Source organism: Mustela nivalis, assembly GCF_964662115.1.
Source record: "Mustela nivalis genome assembly, chromosome: 3".
NCBI lineage: Eukaryota > Metazoa > Chordata > Mammalia > Carnivora > Mustelidae > Mustela > Mustela nivalis.
In genome coordinates, this window is record NC_139022.1 from 105,645,095 (window position 1) to 105,670,213 (window position 25,119).

A 25,119-nucleotide genomic window follows, 5' to 3' on the forward strand; every position below is an offset into this window, starting at 1 on the left:
CAGATCCTTTCTTTGAAAGTTTTTTTTAAGTTTCCCAGATCTAAATAGTTCATTTTAACCACTACAAACAGTTTGTGTTATATTTAAAAAATGAAAGAAAATGATATATTACGTTTAGGCAGTGGCTGTTACCAGCATGTGAGTAGGGCTATGTTAGAGCATCTAGATTCCAGTGGTTTACTGTTTTACCAGCTATGACTCTGAAAAGTTTCTGAACTTCCCTGGACCTCAGTTTCTTCATTTGTAATAAATAACAATGGAAATAATACCAATACTTCCCATAACTGGTCTTGTAAGGATGAAATTTAGCACATGCCAAACATTTTATAATGTTTATTATTATTATTCATGGGGATTCTTTGTTGGAGATCTAACATGTTCAACTGGGAGAATCCTCAGGAATGAAAAGTAATTTTATTTTATTTATTTATTTATTTATTTATTTAATTTTTAAAAGATTTTATTTATCTATTTGAGAGAGAATGAGTGAAAGAGAGAGCATGAGAGAGGAGAAGGTTAGAGGGAGAAGCGGACTCCCCAAGGAGCTGGGAGCCTGATTCGGGATGAGATCCTGGAAGTCCAGGATCATGACCTGAGCCAAAGGCAGTCGCTCAACCAACTGAGCCACGCAGTTGCCCTGAAAAGTAACTTTAATTCAACTTCTTAACTTCTCAGGTTTCCATTTGACTGTTTTAATCTTCTTAGAACTTTATTCTTTGATATTTAGGTGAATTAGGTGCCACTATGGGCACTAGTGAAAGCATTCTATGACTTTTGAAATTTTTATTGAATTATTTATTTTTTAAAAGATTTTATTTTAGGGGCACCTGGGTGGCTCTCTGCCTGCCTCTCTGCCTACTTGTGATCTCTCTCTGTCAAATAAATAAATAAAATACTTAAAGATTTTATTTATCCATTTGAGAGAGAGAGAGTGAGAGAAAACATGAGAGGGGAGAAGGTTGGTGGAAGAAACAAACTCCCCATGGAGCTGGGAGCCCAATGTGGGACTTGATCCCTGGACTCCGGGATCATGACCTGAGCCAAAGGCAGTTGCTTAACCAACTGAGCCACCTAGACGCCCTAAGATTTTTTTAAAAATTTTTATTTATTTATTTGACAGAGATCACAACTAGGCAGAGAGAGAGAGAGAGAGGAGGAAGCAGGCTCCCCATGGAGCAGAAAGCCTGATGTGGGACCCTGGGATCATGACCTGAGCCAAAGGCAGAGGCTCTAACCCACTAAGCCACCCAGGCGCCCCTAAGATTTTATTTTTAAGTAGTCTCTACACCCAATAGGGGGCTTAAACTCACAACCCCGAGATCAAGAGTCAATGCTCCAGTGACTAAGCCCATCAGGTGCCCCTCCATAATTATTTTTAATAATACATGAGAAAATTTCACTTTGAATTTCTTGTAGTTTCTTTGATTTGCTTAAAATGTCCTAAACCATGTAGACTAGATAAAATCCTGGTAGGAAGGATAGTAATTCTTAAAAAATAAATATTAGCTCCAAATAGCCAAAGCTGGAGAATTAGTCAATTGTGTGTATGTAAGATGTAAGACAAACTCATCATCTTTGATGTATATATATCAAATGAGGGCCTTATGCCCAGGATATCACTCAACATCTTCGTATTTACCAGACAGCACCCTACATATTATTACTGAAAGTAACACGTCAACTAGGTATAGGGCTTCTAGCATGGAAGAAAGGAAAAGTTGGAATGCCCCAAGCCACTGACAAATAATCAAACAGTATTTGGGGTTAACTGACTGTCAGGTTTTTTTTGGTCTGCAGGAATCATCAGCAGCACCTTACAAAATGCGGCCCAGTGAGTAGCGTCTCTTTCTTGGGTTTGGGTTTGTTTCTCAGGTGAGAGACAGAGACTTTCCAGCTTACTTGTGGCCCAAGGATGCTGGATTTTCTCAGAAAACATTCTCTTGTAGGCACAGCTGCTTTGTAGCACTCCAAGTGCTTTGGACCATGGCAACAGGAAGAAAGATGCAATATGTAGCTCATCCACAAATAAAGAAAATGTGAGTGGTAAACCTAGATACAGTAGCACTTTTCTTCCTGTGAGGGGAGCAACTCATCAGTATTATTATGAGACTTAGAACCCTTATGCCTCATTGTACAGACAAGCAAACTGCATCACTACAAGCAAAAAATTCTTTTTTAAAATATTTTTTTCTTTTAAATTTTTATTTATTTATTTGAGAGAGACCATAAAAGAGAGAAAGAGAGGGAAGAGCAGGGGGGAAGGGCAGAGGGGGAGGGAGAGCAGACTCCCTGCTGAGCACAGAGCCCATTGCCCTTGCAGGGGTCCATCCCAGTACTCTTGAGATAATGACCTGAGCCAAAGGCAGAGGATTAACCAACTGAGCCACCCAGATGCCCCAGGCAAAAAATTCTTTATGGTTTGTTTTTTCTCTTTAAGGTTTGACCCTAGAATAGAAATATAGCTCTGAGTCTTCCACAGCAAGTCATCATTTTTACCCATGTTCGTTGATTAATTTAAGGACAAAAAAATCTGTTACTGTAGTTTGGTAATTTAGAACTTTTTTTTTAATGGATAAAGGTAATTTATAGAAGTTGTTAACATACTCTTTGCATGGCTTCATATATGCATCTGCTTTATTTCTTATTTTTCTCTTAGTCCATCTTCTTTAGTCTGAATTCTGAGAAAGCCATGGGCCTTTTTTGGAGCCTCAGGCCCTCCATTAGTTCTTTTGGTTTGGTTTGTTTTTTAAGTGTTTATTTTAGAGAGAGAAGGAGAATGAAAGTGGGGGTGGGGGGTGGGGGGGTAGGCAGAAGGAAAGGGAAGAATCCCTTGCTGAATGGAGAGCCTGAGGCAGGACTTTTGAGATCCTGACCTGAGCTGAAACCCAAGAGTCAGATGCTTATGGGCTGAGTTACCCAGCTGTTCCCCTCCATCAGTTCTAAATTGAAGTGGGCACCACAGAGCCACCTAATCACTAAGATAATTGTCTAAATAATCCCTTCAACTAATTCCCTTTTCAAGCCATGTTTTTCTATTTCCTGCCTCCTATCCTTTCCCCCAGGTCAGTATTTATAAAAGATAGCTGCTGTTCTTTTCTCACATTGACTAAGTTATATCCATGTTTTTGGCTGTTCTAATCAGCTTTTTCTTGATTTGATACTCTCCTGATCACTTTTTAAAAATCTCACCATCCCCTCCCCAGTTGGACTCCCCTCTTCCTTCCCTCCTTTGGCTTGTGATTATAAAGTTAGTATCCTCCAAAGCAAAGCTACATATCATACGTCAAATTCAAACCATAATTTGTATCATCAGGATATAGGATCAACCTTGATTACACTTAATGTGTTTTGTGAGGGTTATTCATGGCTCCATCTGATGAAATGTGTTTGGCAGGGCTTGCTGACACTTGCCTTCCTCCAGCCCATGTAGTTTTTCTTATGCAGGAGAACAACACTTTGAAGTCCTCAGAGTGGTGGGCACCCAGGAGCCTGAAGTTTCAAACAAGACAAGGGGGGCCTTACATGTCTCCCCTTTCTCTACTGGTGAGTCACTGAACATCCTCATCAAGGGTCTGCTGAGGCGTTGTGGAATATAAGGTTGCAGATCTGCATTTACAACCCTTTGAATTTTTCTAAGCTGGCTTGGGTGAGAAAAGGGGTTGGAGAAGTAACTCTAGAAAAAGGAGGAGACTCGTCCCCTGATCTTTTTATTTGTTTCAATTTAAGGAGGGAAAAAAATTTCTTGGGCATTTAAAATTTTTCTGTTTTATTCTTTATTTGTTTTCCTCACCCTAATTTTTTCCCCCTACCCTAATTTTTAAAAGTACAATGGGCCCATTGTGAAAATGGTTTTAAAATACAAGAATATAAAAAAGAAAAGGGACACCTGGGTGGCTCAGTTGGTTAAGCAGCTGCCTTTGGCTCAGATCATGATCCCAGCGTCCTGGGATCGAGTCCCGCATCGGGTTCCTTGCTCAGCGGGGAGCCTGCTTCTCCCTCTGCCTCTGCTGCCACTCTGCCTGCCTGTGTGCTCTCTCTCTCTCTCTCTGGCATATAAATAAATAAAATCTTAAAAAAAAAAAAAGAAAATAGCTATCTCATAAAGGGAAATCTGTTATTAACATTTTACCTTATTTCTTTACAGTCTTTTAACTATGTGTATAGTTTTACAAAGTTGAAGTCATATTACATATATATAATTTTATATCCCACTTTTTTTTTTTTTTAAAGATTTTATTTATTTACTTGAGAGAGAGACAGTGAGAGAGAGCATGAACGAGGAGAAGGTCAGAGAGAGAAGCAGACTCCCCGTGGAGCTGGGAGTCTGATTCGGGACTCGATCCCGGGACTCCAGGATCATGACCTGAGCCGAAGGCAGTCGTCCAACCAACTGAGCCACCCAGGCGTCCCTATATCCCACTTTTTTAAACTTAAAATTGAAACTCCTAGTAAACATTACTTTTTAATGGATGTTTTTACTCTAACAAATGAACCATAATTTACAAAATTCCCTATTTTTGGACACAGTTGTATCCAAATGTTGCTTTTACAAATAATGCTATAATGTAATTCTTGAACATCAGTCTTTATCTGTATTTCAAAATATTTTCTTTAGGATTAGTACCAAGAATTAAAATTATGAGGTTAAAGAGTATATATAAATATATTTTAAGATTTTATTTATTTATTTGACAGAGAGAGAGAGACAGTGAGAGAGGGAACACAAGTAGAGGGGAGTGGGAGAGGGAGAAGCAGGCTTCCCACTGAGTAGGGAATTTGATGCAGGGCTTGATCCCAGGACCCTGACATCATGACCTGAGCTGAGGCAGATAGTTAAATACTGAGCCACCCAGGTGCCCCTAAAGAGTATATTTTTAAGATTTTTGATATATATAGTCAGATTTCTTTCCAAAAAAGTTGTAGGAAAATAAATATTCATTAATAATCTATAGGTCTTTAGATAAATGATTATTTTTAACTGCTAATTAGATTGATAAATATTTTATTTTATGTTAAAAACAATTAGTAGTGATTTCGTGTGAATATTAGCCATGTACATTTTACCTAGTAAATGACTGTGCCCTTTGTCCATTTAGCTACTGGAGTCTTAGGTACCCAGGCACTCAGTTGCTTTTAATAGACAGTGGATTCAAGATACTCCATGGGTTTAGGATCTAACCTCAATCCTAGGAAAAAGTCATTTTAACATAGCCCATGATAAGTAGATTATATTGACCATGTTTCAGGTTTTTGATTTCTTGGAGAAAGGGAAGACTTGAGCATGGTAAATTACTGATTAAGTCTCATATGCGGGGTGTGTGTGTGTGCGCGTACGCGCATGTATGTATCTTTTAATGTGATAGAGTATACATAACATAAAATTTGCCATTTTAACTATTTTTAAGTGTACAATCCAGTGGCATTAAATATATTTACTATGTTGTGCAACCATCACCACTATTCATTTCCAGATTTTTCTCATCATTTAGAACAGAAACTCGCTACCCATTAAAAAATAACTCCCCTATTCCTTTCTCCCTCCAGCTCCTGGTAACCTCTAATCTATTTTCTGTCTCTGTGAATTTGACTTTTGGACAATTAGTGGTATAACATTCTGTTTATCTATTAATTTGTTAATGGACATTGGGTTGTTTCTACCTTTTTCAATTGCAAATAGTGCTACCATGAATACTGGTATACAAATATCTGTTCAAATCCTTGCTTTCAGATCTCTGGGGTATATACCCAGAAATGGAATTTGTGGATTATAAGATAATTCTGTATTTGAGGGGAAACCACAATACTCTTTATCCATATCAGTGGCATATTTTTTTATTTTAAGATTTTTGTTTACTAGAGAGAAAGCACAAGTAGGCAGAGTGACAGGCAGAGGGAGAGAGAGAAGCAGGCTCTCCACTGAGCAGGGAGCTCCATGTGGGGCTCAATCTCAGGACTCTGGGATCATGACCTGAGTTGAAAGCAGCCACTTAACCGATTGAGCCACCCAGGCACTCCTCAGCTGGACCTTTTTAAAAATCTTTGTTTTTTTGGTGTTGCACTGTATGAGTTTTTTGTATATTCTGGATATTAATTGCTTATCAGATATATGGTTTGCCAATATTTTCTCCCATTTTTGTACATTACCTTTTTACTTTCTTGGTGGTATTTTTTGATGCACAGAAATTTTTAATTTTATTAAGTTCAATTTGTTCATTTTCTTCTTCTTCTTTTTTTTTTTTTTTTTCATTTTTTTCTTCTGTTGGCCCATGCTCTAGTTTCATGTTAATGAGATCATTGCCAAATCCAATGTTATGAACTTTTCCAACTGTTTTCTTTTTTTTTTTCAAAGATTTTATTTATTTATTTGATAGACAGAGACCACAAGTAGGCAGAGAAGCAGGCAGAGATTGAGAAGGAAGCAGACTCCCCACTGAGCAGAGAGCCCGATGCGGGGCTTGATCCCAGGACCCTGGGATCATGACCTGAGCCGAAGGCAGAGGCTTTAACCACTGAGCCAACCAGGCACCCCCTCCAACTGTTTTCTTCTAAGAGTTTTATAGTTTTAGCTTTTACATTTGGGTCTTTGATTCATTTTGAATTAATTTTTATATATGGTATAATGTAAGGGGTCCTGAAGAGTTTTTAATATTGTCCATATAATTGGCAGGACAATGGAAACTTTTTGGAAAGTGAAATGAAATATCTGGGCAGTCCCATTACTACATTTCCAAAATTGGATAAAAATCCAGAACTAGAAGATCAGGCAGAGGAGACTTCTGATGAATTGATGGAGTTTTCTCTGGAAGATCAAGAAGAGGACAAGGTAAGATACTGTCTGATAACTTTGTATTTTCCCTATTCCTTCATTCTTGAATAAACAATATTGTGCATCTCCTGGGTTTTAGCCACAGTACTAGGTCTACAGAGCTCAAGAAGACATGGTCTCTATACTCTAAGGGCTACCTGAATAATACGGGGTATTGGTAACAGTGGGATTCTTTTCTTTTTTTTTTTTTTTTAAGGCTTTTAATTAATTAATTAATTTTTAGGCATTTGTTTATTTATTTATGTATTATTTGGCAGCAAGAAACAGCAAGAGAGGGAATACAAGCAGGGGGAGTGGGAGATGAAGAAGCAGACTTCCTGCTGAACAGGATGCCTGATGCACTCAATCCCCGGACCCTGGGATCATGATCTGAGCTGAAGCAGATGCTCAACTACTGAGCCTTCCAGGTGTCCCCAGCTGTGCGATTCTTATTACCTCTGGGTGAGAAGGTTCCAGTTAGTAGTTTGAATACATCACCCTCAAAGTAATTCGGTATAAGTGATGCCTCCAGAAGAACAGTAATGGATGGAACATACCTAGCATGATTTTTAGCCATTTTACAATATATCCTCCCTGTGTCACTGGGAGGCATACCTGAAACCTGTGGCTTTTTGGTCATATAGGATATGCCAAAGGTAGATTCTGAGGTATTTGGCTTTTCTAAATCAACTTCATTTCTGTGAAGCGAATATGTGTATGAGTGTGTTTCTAAATGTATTGATTAAATAGGCAAATGTCATATAGTTGAGTTCTTGGATTCTAGTCCTCATTCTCTTATTTAGTGTTATGAGCATGAGAAAGACACTTAACCAGTATAAAGCTCAGTTTCTCATTTTTTCTTTTTAAAGATTTCATTTATTTGTTTGACAGAGAGAGACAGTGAGAGAGGGAATACAAGCAGGAGAGGCAAGAGAGGGAGAAGCAGGCTTCCCGCTGAGAAGAGAGCCTGATGTGGGGCTTGATCCCAGGGTCCTGGGATCATGACCTGAGCCGAAGGCAGATGCTTAACAACCAAGCCACACAGGCACCCCAGTTTCTCATTTATAAAACAGAGAACATAATAATGAGAAATATTTCCTCAGTAGGATTGTTGTGAATATGATTAAGTATTAAACACTTTATAATACTTTATTGTTAATAAAAACGAATGTAAGCTGTAACAGCATTCGGTAAATATTTATTATGAGACTGTTATGAGTTAGTTAGGTGCTATACCAGAACTGAGGACAGAGTTGTGATTAAGATGGTCAAGATTCCTAACTTCCATGGAGCTCATATTTATATTTATTCTAGTCTAAAAGATAGACTAAGGAAGTAAGTAAGCAAACCAATACCCAAGATAATGACAAGATTCTCAAAAGTGCTATGGATGACAGAGTGGTATGAAAAAGGATGTAGAGGGCGCGTGGGTGGCTCAGTGGCTTAAAGCCTTTGCCTTCAGCCCAGGGTCCTAGGATCGAGCCCCACATTGGGCTCTTTGCTCCATGGGGAGCCTGCTTCCTCCTCTCTCTCTCTATTTCTCTCTCTGCCTGTCTCGGCCTACTTGTGATCTCTGTCTGTCGAATAAATAAACAAAATCTTTAATTAAAAAGAAAAGGAAGGATCTAGAAGTTTAGTAGGGTGCTGCTTTTAACTTTGAGTAACTAGAGCAGTGCTGACACTACAATGAATTTGAAAAGAAGGAGGAATTCAAAGAGAGTAAGATATGTTCTCTTTTGGACATTGAGCACTCCCCCTTTTTGTATTCCTTCTCTTGCTGTTTCTCTCTGTGAAATAATTAAATAAAATCTTTAAAAACAAAAAATGATTTTATTTATTTATTTGCCAGAGAGAGAGAGTGCACACAAGCAGGGGGAGTGGCAGGCAGGGGGAGAAGCAGACTCCCCAGTGAGCAAGGAGCCCAATGCGGGACTCAATCCCAGGACCCTGGGCATGACCTGAGCTGAAGATAGATGCTTAACCAACTGAGCCATGCAGGCATCCCATATGCTTCACTTCCTTAATCTACAAAAAAGAAAAGGCTTTGATAACGATTTCATAGGGTTGTTGTGATGATTAAATGAGTTAATTATACATAAAGCATTTAGAACAATACTTGCCAATTACTAATGTTTAATTATTATAATGTAGTGTAGTAAAAGTGCTTAATTACTGTAGTATAAGGTCCAAAATGCATGGAGTTATAAAGACTGGAAGAGAAGGGATGCATGATGGCCTTGATGTCCTTAGCAAAGTGAAAGTTGCAGTAATCTGTGACTCAGAGGAAGAGTGTTAGGTGACAGTCTTGAAGAATTTGGAGAAAGTCATAATCAACTTTTGGAAACCTCAGAAAGGAATTATTAAAAAGCTAATAAAGTGACATTTGTAAGGTTTAATGTGATAGACCTGCATGGCATAGTGTGCTGTTGCCTAGAAGCAAGATTGGAGACTTTGGAGCTCTAAGGATGATTGAATGTTAGAGGTATCCACTGGCAGATGAAAACATCAACTGGGGTTCAGTTAGCATAAGTGATTGTGAAAGTAGGAAAGAATGGGACACCTGGGTAGCTCAGTTGTTGAAACGTCTGCCTTAGGCTCAGGTTGTGATCCCAGGGTCCTGGGATTGAGTCCTACATTGGGCTTCTTGTTCAGTAGGGAGCCTGCTTCTCCCAATGCTTGCTGCTCTTCCTGCTTGTGCTCTCTCTCAATAACAAATTAAAAAAAAAAAAAATAGCAGAGAAGTAGATGATGATGAATCAAACAAAGCCTGGATAAGGAGCCAAATGTCTCACTGGATAGACTCAGTAAGGTAAGAACAGCAATGTGGTTGAAAGTTGCCAAGGAGGAAGAAGCTTCTGGTTTAGAAACTTTGAGAGCTAGCAGAAATGTAGTTAGTTTGAGGATGTGACAAGTTTGAATTCTTGGTGGTAGAGGAAGTGGATGGTTGCAGGGTTTTTTTTTGTTGTTGTTGTTGTTTTTGTTTTGTTTTGTCCCTGCTTACTGAGAGGGTAATGTGGAGTGCAGGAGAAGCTTGGTGCAAGTATTTAAGAAGTTGTGAAGTCCCTCTCTGAGGGGTTTTCAGTTTTTAGAATGTGGTATGCATGTGGGGAAATAAGTAGTCTGGATTTTAGTGTTTTGAGTAGTGTCTTGGGAGACAAGAATGGAAAAGAAAAATGAGAGGCAGGTAATAAGAGTAGGTTCCATTTATTGACTGTTCATACTGGGCACTGTGTGCTGAGCTGTTTATATCCATCATTGCTTTTAATTTTCATGTCAATCCTGAAATAGGAGTATGATACCCCTTTATTTTTTTTTCTTCTCTCCCTTTTGTTTTTTCTTTAATATTGTCATGTTTTAGGAGGAGAATATCAGACCATGGAATAAAGGCTCTTACCCAAGGTCACAAATTTAGCCACTGGTAGAGTCTGGGTTTAAGCTGAGAGATCTGCCTGACTCCCAAGCTGGTGTTTTTACCAATATCATGGTGTCTTTTACTCAATATGCCTGGGAGGTAAAAATTGTTCCAGGAACATGTAATAGTGACATTTGCTTTTATTTGTTTATCTATCTATTTTTTATTTATTTGAGAGAAAGAGAAAGAGGGAGCAAGCATGGGAGGGGCAAAGGGAGAGAGAATTCCAAGCAGACTCTGCACTGAGCTTAGAACCTGACACAGGACTCGGTCCCAGGACCGCAAGATTGTTATCATGACCTGAGCTAAAATCAAGAGTCAGATGCTTAACTGACTGAGCCACCCAGGCATCCTGACATTTGCTTTTTGCATAGGTTTGGTAAGGTTGAATACCCAGAGTTTGAATGGGTTGAAGTATTAGGAAGGGTGGTGAATCAATTATCTAGAACACTGCTGTTCTGTAAAACTTTCTGGGATGATGGAAATGCTTTATATCTCTCCAATATGGTAACCACTCCGTGGATTTGAAGCATTTAAAATGTGGCTTGGGCGCCTGGGTGGCTCAGTGGGTTGAGCCTCTGCCTTCGGCTCGGGTCATGATCCCAGGGTCCTGGGATTGAGCCTCACATTGGGCTCTCTGCTCGGCAGGGAGCCTGATTCCTCCTCTCTCTCTGCTTGCCTCTCTGCCTCCTTGTGATCTCTGTCTATCAAATAAATAAATTAAATCTTTAAAAAAAAATAAATAAAATGTGGCTTGTGCCACTGAGAAACTGAAGTTTTAATTTTTTTCAGTTTTAACCAATACAGATTACCCTGTGTCATTAGTATTACTATAATGGCAAGTCAGATCTAGAACCCTCTAAAAAGTATGTCCCTGGAGCAGCACCATCATTATCAGGTAGGAATTTCTCAGCAGTGCAAATGACTGGGCCCCAACCCAACTTTCTGAATCAGAAACTGAGGGTGGGGCCCAGCAGTCTGTTTTAATAGTCCCTCTAAGTGATTTTGATGCACCCTGCTATATAACACAGTATTAAATCCTGTTTTGTTTTAATGTCAGCAGTTTGTGGGAAAACAACAGAACCAAGGTATTATCTGAAAGAGATAAGATGGATATTGGGAGAATTGATAGTGACCTTCCTGAAACAAACCTTTTTGAGGACTCACTGATGATGGAGGGTAGATCTGTGGAAAAACAAGTTTAGGGATAGTTAGCATGGGGAAAGATTGCTAGCCTTCTGAGGCGGGAGGTGGGGGGAAGCAATGTAAGGTGAACATTTAATTGTGTTCTTACAAATATATGTTAGTCTTCATATTTCCGAAATGTAGCTGATATGGTTCAGTCCTCAACTAGTATTAGCTAGTAATTAAATTTAATGTTGATTAAAAAGAAAATTTTGTTTTCAGTTTTCTTGTTGAAAATTTATCTAATGTGTTTAATCTCTTCTTTGAAACAATAAGTACAGTACAGAGGACATGATTGAATCTTTCCTTGATGAAGATCTTTTCATCATCTTAGAAACATCATTCTGAGTTGTATAATACAGACAGTATAGAAAGGTAGGTTTAAGAGGTGCCTGGGTGGCTCAGTGGGTTAAAGCCTCTGCCTTCGGCTCAGGTCATGATCCCAGGGTCCTGGGATCGAGCCCCACATAGGCTCTCTGCTCAGCAGGGAGCCTGCTTCCTCCTCTCACTCTCTGCCTGCCTCTCTGCTTACTTGTGATCTGTCAAATAAATAATTTTTTTTAAAATCTTAAAAAATAAATAAATAAATAAATAAATAAATAAAATAATAATAAAAAAAAAGAAAGGTAGGTTTAAAATAGACTGACCCCAGCAAATAATCTGGAAATTTTGTTTGTTTATATAGAAGAATAGCTCTGGCTGTGAGGTATTTTTTGAGGGTTTTTTTTTTCTTTTGGTGTTTAAAAAATATTAAGTCTACCTGTACCCCTGGGGATAAAAGTATATGTTTATAAAAAATAAAAAATTTAAAAAAAAATAATAAAAAATATTAAGTCCCCTTATTTGCACATTTTAATGCATTGTGACTCTTACAGCATTACTTTCAGTTGAGGATACACTGTAGAGGAATATGCAGAGCAGTAGATTTTAGAATACAAAATACGTAGGGATTTTTGTTATTGGGTTTATCTCTTTGATGCTAAATGGAAATAGATACCTGAGAAAGCAAGGAGATTTGTATAAACTTAGTGATTTCTAATGTATTCGTTTAAAAAATATTTACTGAGTGCCTGTTAGGTATCAGGCCCTGTGATTGGCAGTGGTAATACAATGGTGAACAATACAGAAGGTTTATGCCCTCTTGGAATTCATATTCTTGTCAAGGAGACATCAACAACAAAAGTGTATACAGGTTAATAGATGTTCTAGTTAGGTTCTTGGTAGCAAATAAAAGAAAATGATTTCTAGTTACCTCAGGCAGAAAAGGGATTTTTCTGGAGGGTATTGAAGAACTTAGAAGTACCAGGAAGGCTGGAAAACAAGGTAAGGCCAAGTGCTGCTGTGGGGTCTTTGTGCTTGGGATGTCACCACCTACTGGCTGGATACTCAGTGTTACCATTGCCAGCCCCCTGCCCCAGAAGGTCATCCAACCTACTGCTGGACCGTACTGCTTAGAACCATTTGCTGCCACCTACTCTATTCTCCACTGTGGTGCTGCAGCCATAAAAAAAAGACTCAGCCAACCCTGTGCTTTTGTGTTATTCTTCGATCTTCAAAATCCAGTCAGGAATATCTGGTTGATTATAAGAGGATGGAAAAAGGATTATTTGTCCCCCTTTGGCCTCCTTATCAGGAGGCAGGGCTGCCTCCCCATTAAATTTGAGATATTACTAAATGTCTAACTTTAGCCAAATTGCAAATGACTGCCAAAAGAGACCAGATAACTTAATCATTGCAAATTGTCCAAGTGTAATGAAGGAAACAAAAAGGGGGCTGAGATAAACACTAATAGAAGGAGACCTTTAAATGGGAATAAATAGGGACGCCTGGGTGGCTCAGTTGGTTAAGTGTCTGCCTTTGGCTCAGGTCATGATCCCAGGGTCTTGGATTGAGTCCCGCATTGGGCTCCTTGCTCAGTGGGGAGCCTGCTTCTTCCTCTGCTTGTACTGCCTGCTGCTACCCCTGCTTGTGCGCTCTTTCACTGACAAATAAATAAAATCTTTAAAAATAAATACATAAATGGGAATAAATAGGAAAGGCCTCCTTGAGAAAAAGAGATTTAGTTGAGAACAGGTTGATAAACTGTCCCAGTTTGCCTGCCATTGAGGAGGTTTCTATGACCTGGGCCTTTCAGTGCTTAAACTGGGAAAGTCCCAGACAAATTTGGGTGACCTGGTCACTCTAGTTGTGCAGGAACCATACACGACATGACTAGAGCCAGAGCATTCCATGAGGAGGGAATATTGTAGGTGCAAAGGTCCCAAGTTTGAGTAGATCTTGGTGGGTACAAGGTACTGAGAAGCCATTGTGAGGGACGGGGAGAGTTGCCTGAGGTGGGACAGAAGAGGTAAGCAGGAGACAGATCATGCAGGGCCTTAGGGCTATGGTGAGTGTGTGGATCTTATTCTAAGTGCATTGGGAAGCAATTAGAGGATATTCAGTAGAGGAATAATAAGTTTGTTTTAAGAAGACCACTCTTGTTGTTGGATAAAGAAGAGTAGGAAGGATTAAGAGTTTGAAGGAGGGAGGATGTTGGAAGCAGGTAAGAGTAGGATAGGAAGCTATTGTGGTAGTCTCAGGAAGGGTTGATTGTAGCCTAGGCTACGGTGGTGGCTACAGAGACAGAAATGGATGAATTCAGAAGGTGTTTTGGATACAGAACTGACAGGCTGTAAAAGAAGGATAGGATCATGGATGAGTTTAGACATGTTAAGTTCCAAGTGTTTTTATTTCCAAGAGAAAACATAAGCAGTTAGAAGAAAACTACTTTCTCTCACCAAATACAGCATCCTATCTGCTTTCATATCCATATAACTGCCATCCCTCTTGTTATACTGTATAAGTGTCCCTCGTCCTATCTGAAGCTCCCTCCCCCTCTGCACTTCTTCCTCTTCATTCATTCATTCAATCATTCCTTCATCCGGTAATGCTGGAGATACAGTACCGAACACAATAACATAGTAAAGTTTATTCTCTTGTAAAGATTGCATCCTAGTCAGGAGGAAACAGATAAAGAAACAAATGCATTTATAATATGACAGATGGTAAAATACTATGGTAAAAAAGGAGGGTAAACAGAATAGGGAGTACATGGATTGGGCTGGAGTAGAGTGGGAGTTATTTTTGATAGGTTGCGTAGATTAGAGAAGACCTCACAGATCTTTGAGCACACATCTGAAGCAGTGAGGGAGCCAAACAAACAGTTAATAAGGGATGAGGGGCGCCTGGGTGGCTCAGTGGGTTAAGCCGCTGCCTTCAGCTCAGGTCATGATCTCAGGGTCCTGGGATCGAGTCCTGCATCGGGCTCTCTGCTCAGCAGGGAGCCTGCTTCCCTTCCTCTCTATCTGCCTGCCTCTCTGTGATCTCTCTACTTGTGATCTCTACTTGTGATCTCTCTCTGTCAAATAAATAAATAAAATCTTTAAAAAAAATAATAAGGGATGAATTTTTCTAGACAGAAGAAAGATCAAATGTAATGGTTCTGAAGTGGGGGTGTGCTAGGCATCTTCCATGGAACAGCAAGAAGGCCAGGGTGGCTGGAGCAAAGTAAGCAGGTACACAGCGGTAGTTGAGGCTAGAGAGTAGGTAGCAGGACAAGTCATGTAGGGCCCAGTAGGTCATTGTAAACATTTTGCAAAACTCCTGAGTCACATGGAAGCATCTCCTCTTGTCTGCTCCTGCAGGAATCGGCTCTCTTTTTCTCCCTCCTGTATTAATCTCCTAGATTAATACTTCTCCAGTTCTTTGGTATCAGGACTCATTTGCAATCTTAAAACTTATTGAGAACACTTTGCCTGATCTTTTGGGAGAAGCATCCAGTTTTTCTCCATTGAGTATGATATTAGTTGTGAGGGTTTTTTAAAAAAGATTTTATTTATTTGAGAGAGAGAAAGAAAGCAAAAGAGCGCAAGTAGAGGGAGGAGCAGAGGAAAGGAAGAGGAAAAGAATCTCAAGGAGAGGGGACACCTGGGTGGCTCAGTCAGTTAAGCATCTGCCTTTGGCTCAGGTCATGATCCCAGGGTTCTGGGATTGAGTCCCACTTTGGGCTCCTTGCTCACTGGGGAGCCTGCTTCTCCCTCTGCCTCTGCCTGCCACTTTCCCTGCTTGTGCTCTCTCTTTCTTTCTGACAAATAAATAAATAAAAATCTTAAAAAAAAATTTTCAAGGAGACTCTGTGCTAAAGCAGGGAGCGCCACATGGGACCTGATCTCATAATCGTGAGATCATGACCTGAGCCAAAACCAAGAGCAGATGCTCAACCAACTAAGTCACCCAGGTGCCCCTCTTTCTTTCTTTCTTTTTTTTCCCCCAAAGTAGACTCCACAACCAGCATGGAGCCCAACACGGGACTCAAATTCATAACCCTGAGATGAAAACCTGACCTGAGATTGAGTCAGCTGCTTAACCAACTGAGCCACCCATGCTCACCAAGCTATCACCTCTAGTGCCCTTTGTCAGGCTGAAGAAGTTCCTTTTTATTTTCAGTTTGCTAAGAGATTTTAGCAGAAACAGGTAATAAATTTTGCCAAATGCCTTTTCTGCTTCTATTGAGATGATAATGTGAGTTTTTTTTAACCTATTAATGTGATTAATTACATTGATCTTAGAATGTTAAAACAACCTTGCATTCCTGTGATAACATTATTTGGTTATGATATATTTTCCTTTTTATATGTTGTTGATTTGATTTGCTGAAATATTATTGAGGATGTTTATATTTCTGTTCATGAGAGACACTAATCTTTAGTGTTTTGTTTTTCTTGTAATGTCTTTCATCATTGGAAAGAATTCTTTCTTTTTAAATTTTCTGGAAGAATTCTGTAGAATTGGTGTGGGTTTTTTGTTTGTTTGTTTTTTAGAGATTTTATTTATTTATTTGATAGAGAGAAAGAGACAGCAAGAGAGTAAACACAAGCCAGGGGAGAGGGAAAAGCAAGCTTCCTGCTCAGTGGGAAGACTGATGTGGGGCTTGATCCCAGGATCCTAGGATCATGAACTGAGCTGAAGGCAGATGCTTAACAACTGAGCAACCCAGGCGCCTCTGTTTTTTGTTCTTTTAAAATGTTAGGCCAATTTCACCAGTAAAGCCATTGGGACCTAGGCTTTTCTTTGTGGGGAGTTTTTAAATTACTAATTCAATCTCTATTTTTTGTAGGTTTCGTCAGGTTTTCTGTTCCTTCTTGAGTCAGTTTCAGTGGTTTTTGTCATTTTAAGAATTTGTCCATTTAATCTGAGTTTTCTTATTCATTGATACATAGTTGTTCATAGTATCCCCCATGATCCTTTTTATTTCTGAAAAATTGCTAATAATGTTCCTTCTTTCTTTCCTAATTTCAATAATTTGAGTCTTCTCTTTTTCATGGTTAGTCTAGTTAAAATTTATCAGTTTTATTGATCTCAAAGAATCAACTTTTGGTTCTGTTGTTTTCTCTTTTTTCTGTTCTTTACATCATTAAGTTTTTGCTTTGATCTTTATTTCCTTGATTCTGCTTCCTTTGGATTTAGTTTCTTTTTTGATGGAAGGTTAGGTCATTGTCTTGAGATCATTCTTTTTTCTATAATGGGCCTTTGCAGTTATAGATTTTCACTTAAACACTACTTTAGTTTTATCCTAACATGAATTTTGGTGTGTCATGTCTTCATTTTTATTCATCCAAAAGTATTTTCTGATTTCCCTTGAGATCTTTGTTGACCCAATATATATTTAGGAGTGTGTTGTTTAATTTCCACTTAACCGAATTTTCCACATTTTTTTTTCTGTTATTAATTTCTGATGAATCCATTATGGTTAGAGAACTTACTTTGTATAATTTCAGTCCTTCAAAATTTATTGAGGCTAGTTTATGACTTAGAGCATATGGTCTATCTTAGAGAGCATTTTATGTATATTTGAGAAGAATGTACATTCTATTGTTGGGTACAGCATTCTGCTGATGTCTCTTAGGTCTAGTTGGTTTATGGTATTGCTTCAGTTAGTTTTTGAGGTTTCTAAAAATGGTACCATACCAAATGTGACCATTACTGGCCTTGCTAGTCTCACCAGTGCCTTTGCATTTGTTATTCCTTCAGCCTGGAACATTCTTCCCCTGGGCAAAATTTAGTTTCATTTCTGCACATATGTCATCTTATCGGAAAGGCCATTCCTGACAACTTTTCCAGCCCAAATTTGTTTCCTGTCTTTTGATTCTCCTTTATTTTTTTACCTGTAGAACATGCTGCTACCTAAAAACACATGGTACGTTTGTTTATTTTTCCACTCCCTTATTCACTGCTCTATCATCTAGTAGGTACTCAGAAATTATCAAGCAAGTATGTGGCTATGGAAATCTAGAAATTAGAGCAGAAGTTTTGATTGGAAACAGATATTTGAGAGTCATCTTTATAGAGGGAAAATTTGAACTCACAGGTAGAAAAAGTCATATAAGGCAAAAGTGAGGAATAAAAAAGGACCAGGACCTAACCCTGATAAATCCAACATCTGTTAAAGGTTTGGTAGGTGAGGAGACCTAACAAAGAAGACTGAGAAGGAGCAACAGAGAGGTAGAAACATCATGGTTCTTTTAGTTTAGGGATTGCCTATACTAGCATTAAACTAAACTAGGAGGTGACACTGAAGCCAAGGAAGATGGCCATAGCCAACTCAGTGGAAGCCACTATGAAGTTCAGAAAGATAGATGTCTAAAGAAGTGAGTGTCAGATACAGTGACATGAAGATTCTTGAGAATCTTGACAAGAACAGTAGAGTAGTACAAACAGAAGCAAGTCTGTGTATTTTGAACAGTGTGTAGGCCATGAGGAAATGGTGATGCCACCTCAGTTTACAAAACAGTGATTATTCATTTATACCTTTTTATAAAAATCTGTAGGTAGAATCAAGCTTAGCAAGTTTCCTTTTCTTCTACCTGGTCTTTTCAGTGCTTAAAACTCCCAGATATTGAAAGTGTTCATTGACTCCTTAAAGAAAGTCTCTTAAGATGTTGGAGGAAAAGGAAAGTTAGATGTTGAATGCAATCTAAGCCAGCTGGTCCTGGGTTCCCCCCACCCCTGCTTCTGAGAACTGGGAAACTTGTGACTAGACATAGCTACAGTACCCTCACTATCATCATCCCTTCATGACCGAACACGAATGCTCTTTGCAGTAAGTTTCCATTTGTTTTGATATAAATGTTTTGGGAAGAATCTGTCAGAACAGTAGTGACTGTTTCTGTTTGTTAAAGTAGTTTTCTTCTATCATTTATTTCGGGATTCTTGCCTTTAGACCATATGAAACTCAAGAAGATGTTTATCAGCTTTATTATCACCATGATAATAATAGCCACCAGAAAACTAAAGTGTTGATGCAAGAGAATAGAGATTTGAGAAATAGACTCATGCATATATTGTCAGTTGATAATTAGACCAAGATACAAAGAAATTAAATGGAGAAAACTGTCTTTTCAACAAATTGTGCTGGAGCAAGTGAAACACCTAGATGAAAAACAAAACCTCAATCCATATCTTATACCTTATGTAGAAATTAGTACAAAATGGATAATAGACCTGAATATGAATTTTCAAACTATAAAACATTTGAAGGAAAAAAACATAGGAGAAAATATCTGTGATCTTGGGTTAGGTAAAGATTTCTTAGATATAATACAAAAAAAAAAGGAAATATTTCCCTTAGTAACTATTTCATTCCAAACTCTTAACAATAAGCCCTTAGAGGAGCCTGGATGGCTCAGTTGGTTGAGTGTCTGACTCTTGGTTTTGGCTCAGGTTGTAATCTCAGGGTAATGAGATCCAGCCCAGCATCTCGAGCCCCGCATCCGGCTCTGCACTCAGTGGGGAGTATGCTTGTGATTCTCTCTCTCCTTTTCCTCTGTCCCTCCCACCGCTAAAATAACAAATAAATCTTTTAAAAAATAATAAAATACAATAAGCCCTTAGCTTAATAATTTGGTGTGTTCTGGGATGCCTGGGTGGCTCAGTTGGTTGGGCAGCTGCCTTCGGCTCGGGTCATGATCCCGGCGTCCTGGGATCGAGTCCCGCATCGGGCTCCTTGCTTGGCGGGGAGCCTGCTTCTCCCTCTGCCTCTGTCTGCCTGTGCTCGCTCTCTCTCTCTCTCTGATAAATAAATAAAATCTTTAAAAAAAGAAAATAATAATTTGGTGTGTTCTAGAGAGGCTTTTTTGGTTAAAAGAAATAAAGGTTGCACTAAGGCCCTTAAATTTGAAATTCTGATCTGGCTTCTTCCTGCATTCTTCTCAGGGCAGAATTGAAGTTATATGAAGGGAAGTCTGTCAAGAAGTCTTGGGACGCCTGGGTGGCCCAGTTGGTTAAGCAGCTGCCTTCGGCTCAGGTCATGATCCCAGCGTCCTGGGATCAAGTCCCACATTGGGCTCCTTGCTTGGCAGGGAGCCTGCTTCTCCCTCTGCCTCTGCTTGCCATTCTGTCTGCCTGTGTTCACTCTCTCTCCCTCTCTCTCTCTGACAAATAAATAAATAAGTAAATAAATATTAAAAAAAAAAAAGTCTAGGTAGCCTATTCCTGAGACTTTCACCACATCTATTCTGCCACTGTAACTTTGGTTCATCCATGCATTCATCATTGGCCTCATGGCCTTGACTGTATCTTTTGGCTTTTCCTTTTAAGCTTTGGCTTCTGTTGCTGCCTAATTATTTTGCCATTTTCTAAGTTTGACTCCCAGGAAAGGGAACCTAACTGACCCAGATTATTTTTACATGTTCTAGGCTACTAAATGGATGTGTCAAAACAGCACTATCAGGGACACCTGAATGGCTCAGTGGGTTAAAGCCTCTGCCTTAAGCTCAGGTCATGATCCCAGGGTCCTGGGATTGAGCCCCGCATCATGCTTTCTGCTCAATGGGGAGCCTGCTTCCTCTCTCTCTATGCCTGCTTCTCTGCCTACTTGTGATCTCTGTCTGTCAAGTAAAATCTTTAAAAAACAACAACAACAAAAAACAGCACTATGGGCTGGTCAATGGCTCTGGGTAGGTTTGTGGGGACAAAGGGAGTTGACTACCAGGGATCCAAGGGGACAGGTAGGTGTAAAATACTGGTTCGTAAAATGTGAACTGTACTTTCAGCTGGTAATGGGAACAATGGAGTTTCCCTTAGATGGGACCACGGATGTGACAAACACTATAATAGATATAGTTACTATAAAGTAAAATATTGATGTTTTTATTTTATTTTCCCAGAAACCATTGACCATCAACTTATTTTCTAGTTATGGTTCTATTATTATTTAGCCCTCCCTTCTAAATCAATCTATAGTTGTTAGTGAGGTGAGTGTATAAAGTAGGAACTTCTGGCTTTCATATAGGGCAGAGGGTATCTGGGAACAGATTAGTTGAAGGGTCTCTGGCTGGCTCAGTCAATAGAGCATGGGACTCTTGATCTTGGGGTCATGAGCTCAAGCCCCACATTGGATATAGAGATTACTAAAATTAAAATTTTAAAATGATCTTGATTAATTGAAAGTTATCAGAGGTCATTTAATACTTCTCCCTGCCTCTGGTTATAACACTAAAATCATGGTTTTCAAGGAGACAGTAGTCCATCTTCTTGTACTTTAGTCTGAGTTAGTAACTTCCAAGGCCAGTTCCTCATGGTATTTAATCCATTTTTTCCCAATGGGCTTCATAGTATCAACCCTGTAATGGTCATCCTGATACTAGATTCTGGTGTTCCCTCTTCCCTCACATGATGCTTATGTTGCTATTTTTCTTTCCCTTTAACAACCCGCTTTATAAGAAAGCCGAGTTATTTTTTTCTCTCTCCCTCAAAGAAATTACTATCCCCCCAAAGTGACACAGACTCTTGCTGCTTAGTACTTTTTACATAGGCTGACCTTTTTGGTTTGTCATCTTCATTTTTGTTGGGGTCCTTAAATCTTGATTGTTAGTCTTAGGATCCCATAGAGAAACTGGGATTAGGTTGATTGGTTGGATTTTCACTTGCCTGGAGGAACTGAGCTTGCATTTGCTTTCTTCTACAAGAATTGGTACATTTAAGATGGTCAGGTGGTGAATTTGGTTTGGCTAGATTTAATACATCTTGGGGAGATGGAACATCATGTACTCTGAGAAGAAAGATATTAATGAGGAGGGGAAGAATGGTTGCTTACCTAGGGTTTTGCCTATCAAACTCGAGTGTTGCTAGAAATCACTGGGGTAGCTTGCTAAAATGCAGATTTTAATTCAGTAGGTCTGGGGTGAGGCTCAACATCTAGGATTCTTCAGTTCTAACAAGTTTGCAGAAGATGTTCATGCTACTGGCATGCAGACACACTTAGAGGAGTAAGAACATATGGGGTTGATATTCCCATATAGGCATCTCTGAACAGAAGCTCCTTGTATCGCTCCCCTTCGTTGCCAGAAAATTTGAACAGGCCAAGACTGAAGAGGGTGGTAAAATTCAAGAACAACCCAATACCAGATAAAGAAAAAAAGGAGTATTGTTCTAACCAAAAAGAGCTCAGGAAGGTAAGAACTTTTTAAGATAAGAATCTGTTTAATCCTCTATCTCATTGTATTCTCTGCTTTTTTGGTATGAGGATTATTTTAGGATATCTCGTCTTCTTTCTCATTACTTCTACTTTTATCTCTTTGTTCTTTATGTCTTCCTTGTCTTTTTTACATTGTACCCATATATAAAATATTTAACAATAAATATCTGTTATATTATACTTTTGAAAATAATGTTGGCATACTTCTTCCCAACCTTCTTTTATAAGATTTGAGAGGACACAAGGAAACCTGGAATGGTAAGAATATTTACTGCTGTTTTACCTGTATTCTGACAGAAACAGCATAATGAAGCACACTGGTTTGGTAGGAGGCAACTTTTAAAAAATTTAGTTGTCATTCCCTACCCCTCCTTTAAAAAAAAAATCTGAATACTATTTTATAAAATCAGCATATGATAGTATAGAAGTTATACATAAACAAAAGAAGCTGTTGTGAAATGCCCATAATCCCATAGACCAGAGACTATTATTGTCAACATGTGGTGTACATTCTTTGAGACTCTTTGATGCAGTTTTTTTTTCTTTTATTGAAGTGGTATTACATAGAATCTAAAAAAAAATAAGCAGAATGGGACATCTGAATGATTGAGTCAGTTAAGCGACTGCCTTTGGCCCAGGTCGTGATCCTGGAATTCCAGGATCAAGTCCCACATTAGGCTCCCTGTTCAGCAGAGAGTCTGCTTTTCCCTCTGACCCTACCTGCTGCCCCCCCTGCCACCCACCCCATGCTCTCTCTTTCTCATTATCCCTCAAATAAATACAATCTAAAATAATAATAATAATAAAGTGGTATTACAAAGTACGAGTTTTCTCACTTTCTTAAGAATATCATGAATTTATTTTTGTGACAAGGAAATTAATATACAATATAACTTTATAGTGCATAATAGGAATATAATGTGTGAAATATGATTTGCTTAACTAAGACTCTTATTTATTAGTAATCTTTCTCTATTATAAACCTGCTAGGATATTGATTTTTACAGCCAAATCTTTTTGCATTTTTTTTTTTCAAAGGGTGTACATATTTTTAATAAGTCTCCACTCCTGGTTTTTAAATCTTTAACATGAAAATTGGCAGTGGGGGGATTCTTGTCATCCTCAGGGCTTAGGTCTAAAGAAGACAGTTTCTCTCTGTGACATTAATGTCATTCAGATGCTGGAGGAAGATTCTAACCAGGGCTCTCTGATTGGTGATTTCTCCAAGGTGAGTTTGGTTATATTCATCTTATATTCCATTGAGTCATTTTGGGTCTGAGTCTTTTTTTCTTTACTTAAAGAGGACACTAGGTATAATTATGCATCCTCACCAAGGACTATATGATAAACTGAAGATGCTCTGGTGGTAGATTTAGACCCCAAGCCTTTCTAGTGAGAAGGTATTTCTTATTCATTCTGGGAAAATCCAGAGCAGTGGGGAAGCATGAGGCATTTTACTTTTTTCCTTTTAAAAATATCTTTTAAAACTATGTAAATAATACTTGGTCATTACAGAAAAAGTAGAAAATGAAGTATACCTCAAGTCTTATAAAAATATTATTGCTTTGGAGGCACCTGGATGACTCAGTCAGTTGAGCATCTGCCTTGGCCTCAGATCATGATCCCAGAGTCCTGGAATTGTGTCCCCCATGGGGCTCCCTGCTCAGCGGGGAGTCTACTTTTCCCTCTGCCTTTTCTCCTTCTCTCTCCCTCTCTCTCTTTCTGGCTTACTCTCTCTCAAATAAATACATAGAAATTAAAAAAAATATATATATATATATATATTTGTAAAATATAAATATATATACATACATACATGTATATATATGTATATGTATGTGTATATATATACATATATAGTATATGTATATATTGTATACATACATATATATACACACATATATATACACAATATATATATATATATATATATATATATATATATATATAAAATTGCTTCTAATATCTTGGTACATACTCCTCCAGACTTTTTTCTATGTGTTTTCACACTTACACATACCCAAATACATTTTTTTTGTTTTTTCACAAAAAATAGTTTTTACGTTTTGTGATCCACTGGCTTTTTTCCTCATCATATAGTGTATCAGGAACATCTTTTCATGTCAATAAACAATTCAGCTTCATCATTTTGTATTTTTAATAGTACAGTATTTCATTTTTTGGGCTGCCCATAATTTTTTTATTTTTATTTTTTTAACATCTTAAGTTTATTTTGTTTTTTTTTTTTCATGTTCCAAGAATCATTGTTTACGCACTACACCCAGTGCTCCATGCAATATGTGCCCTCCTTAATACCCACTACCAGGCTTACCCATCCCCCCACCATAACCCTCAGTTTGTTTCTCATATATTTTTAAATTACATTTTTTAAAAAAATGTTTAAGTTAATCTCCACACCCATGTGGGTCTTGGACTCAAAACTCCACAATCAAGAGTTGCATGCTTTACTGACTGAGCCAGCCAGGCACCCCTGCTCATAATTTCTTGTAGGATATTTACTTTTACAATTTTTCCTTATGAATTATACCAAGACGGGCATATTTGTAGCTTTTTTTTTTTTTTTTTTGTAGCTAAATCTAAAACTTTGTGTGAGTCCTCAATTCATCCCTTAGAATCACTTCATAGAAATGGAATTGCTGCATATGTGCATTATGGAGACTACTGATTCTTTTGAAGGCATCTGGGGCTTTATTTATTTAATTATTTATTTATTTATTTAAGAATGAGAGAGCAAGAGAGCGCACATGTGCAGGGGCTGGGGTGGTGGCAGAGGGAGAGGGAGAGAGAGAATCTTAAGCAGGCTCCAAGCCCAGTGCAGAGCCCATCGTGGGGCTCAATCTCAGAATCCTGACATTGTGACCTGAGCTGAAATCAAGAGTCGAAAACTCAACCCAGGTGCCCCACATGTGGAGTTTTAAAGGTCATTTGGAAAGAAGGACAATATATAGGTCTTTGATTTCAAATTGAGGTTTAGAAAACTTGCTCTTATTTCAGTTCTTGGGTATTTCTAGGTATATGCACTGCCAACCGTGTCAGGGAGACACCAAGATCTGAAGTACGTCAGCCCAGAAACAGTAAGCAGATTTCTGGAGATGGTAACTGGTTACATAAGCTACCATCTGGTCTGTTCTGTCCCTAAAATCCCCACTTCCATTGTATTTCACGATATTCACTCACATAGGC

The 25,119-nt window shown here is 38.5% G+C and overlaps 1 protein-coding gene across 6 annotated transcripts in view; it reads left to right on the forward strand.

Moving 5' to 3' along the window:
* Positions 1-25,119, forward strand: part of CDC25C (cell division cycle 25C) — a 31,569-nt gene that overhangs the window by 3,258 nt on the left and 3,192 nt on the right. For 4 of the 6 annotated variants that reach the window (XM_082725557.1, XM_082725555.1, XM_082725556.1 and 1 more), the window contains 7 exons: positions 1,798-1,831; positions 1,947-2,036; positions 3,445-3,543; positions 6,668-6,823; positions 21,740-21,892; positions 23,018-23,143; positions 24,948-25,010. In XM_082725557.1, coding sequence (XP_082581683.1) covers positions 1,798-1,831; positions 1,947-2,036; positions 3,445-3,543; positions 6,668-6,823; positions 21,740-21,892; positions 23,018-23,143; positions 24,948-25,010 — 721 coding nt within the window. The remainder of the gene's footprint in view (positions 1-1,797; positions 1,832-1,946; positions 2,037-3,444; positions 3,544-6,667; positions 6,824-21,739; positions 21,893-23,017; positions 23,144-24,947; positions 25,011-25,119) is intronic. The other 2 variants (XM_082725559.1, XM_082725560.1) reach the window with 1 other exon arrangement.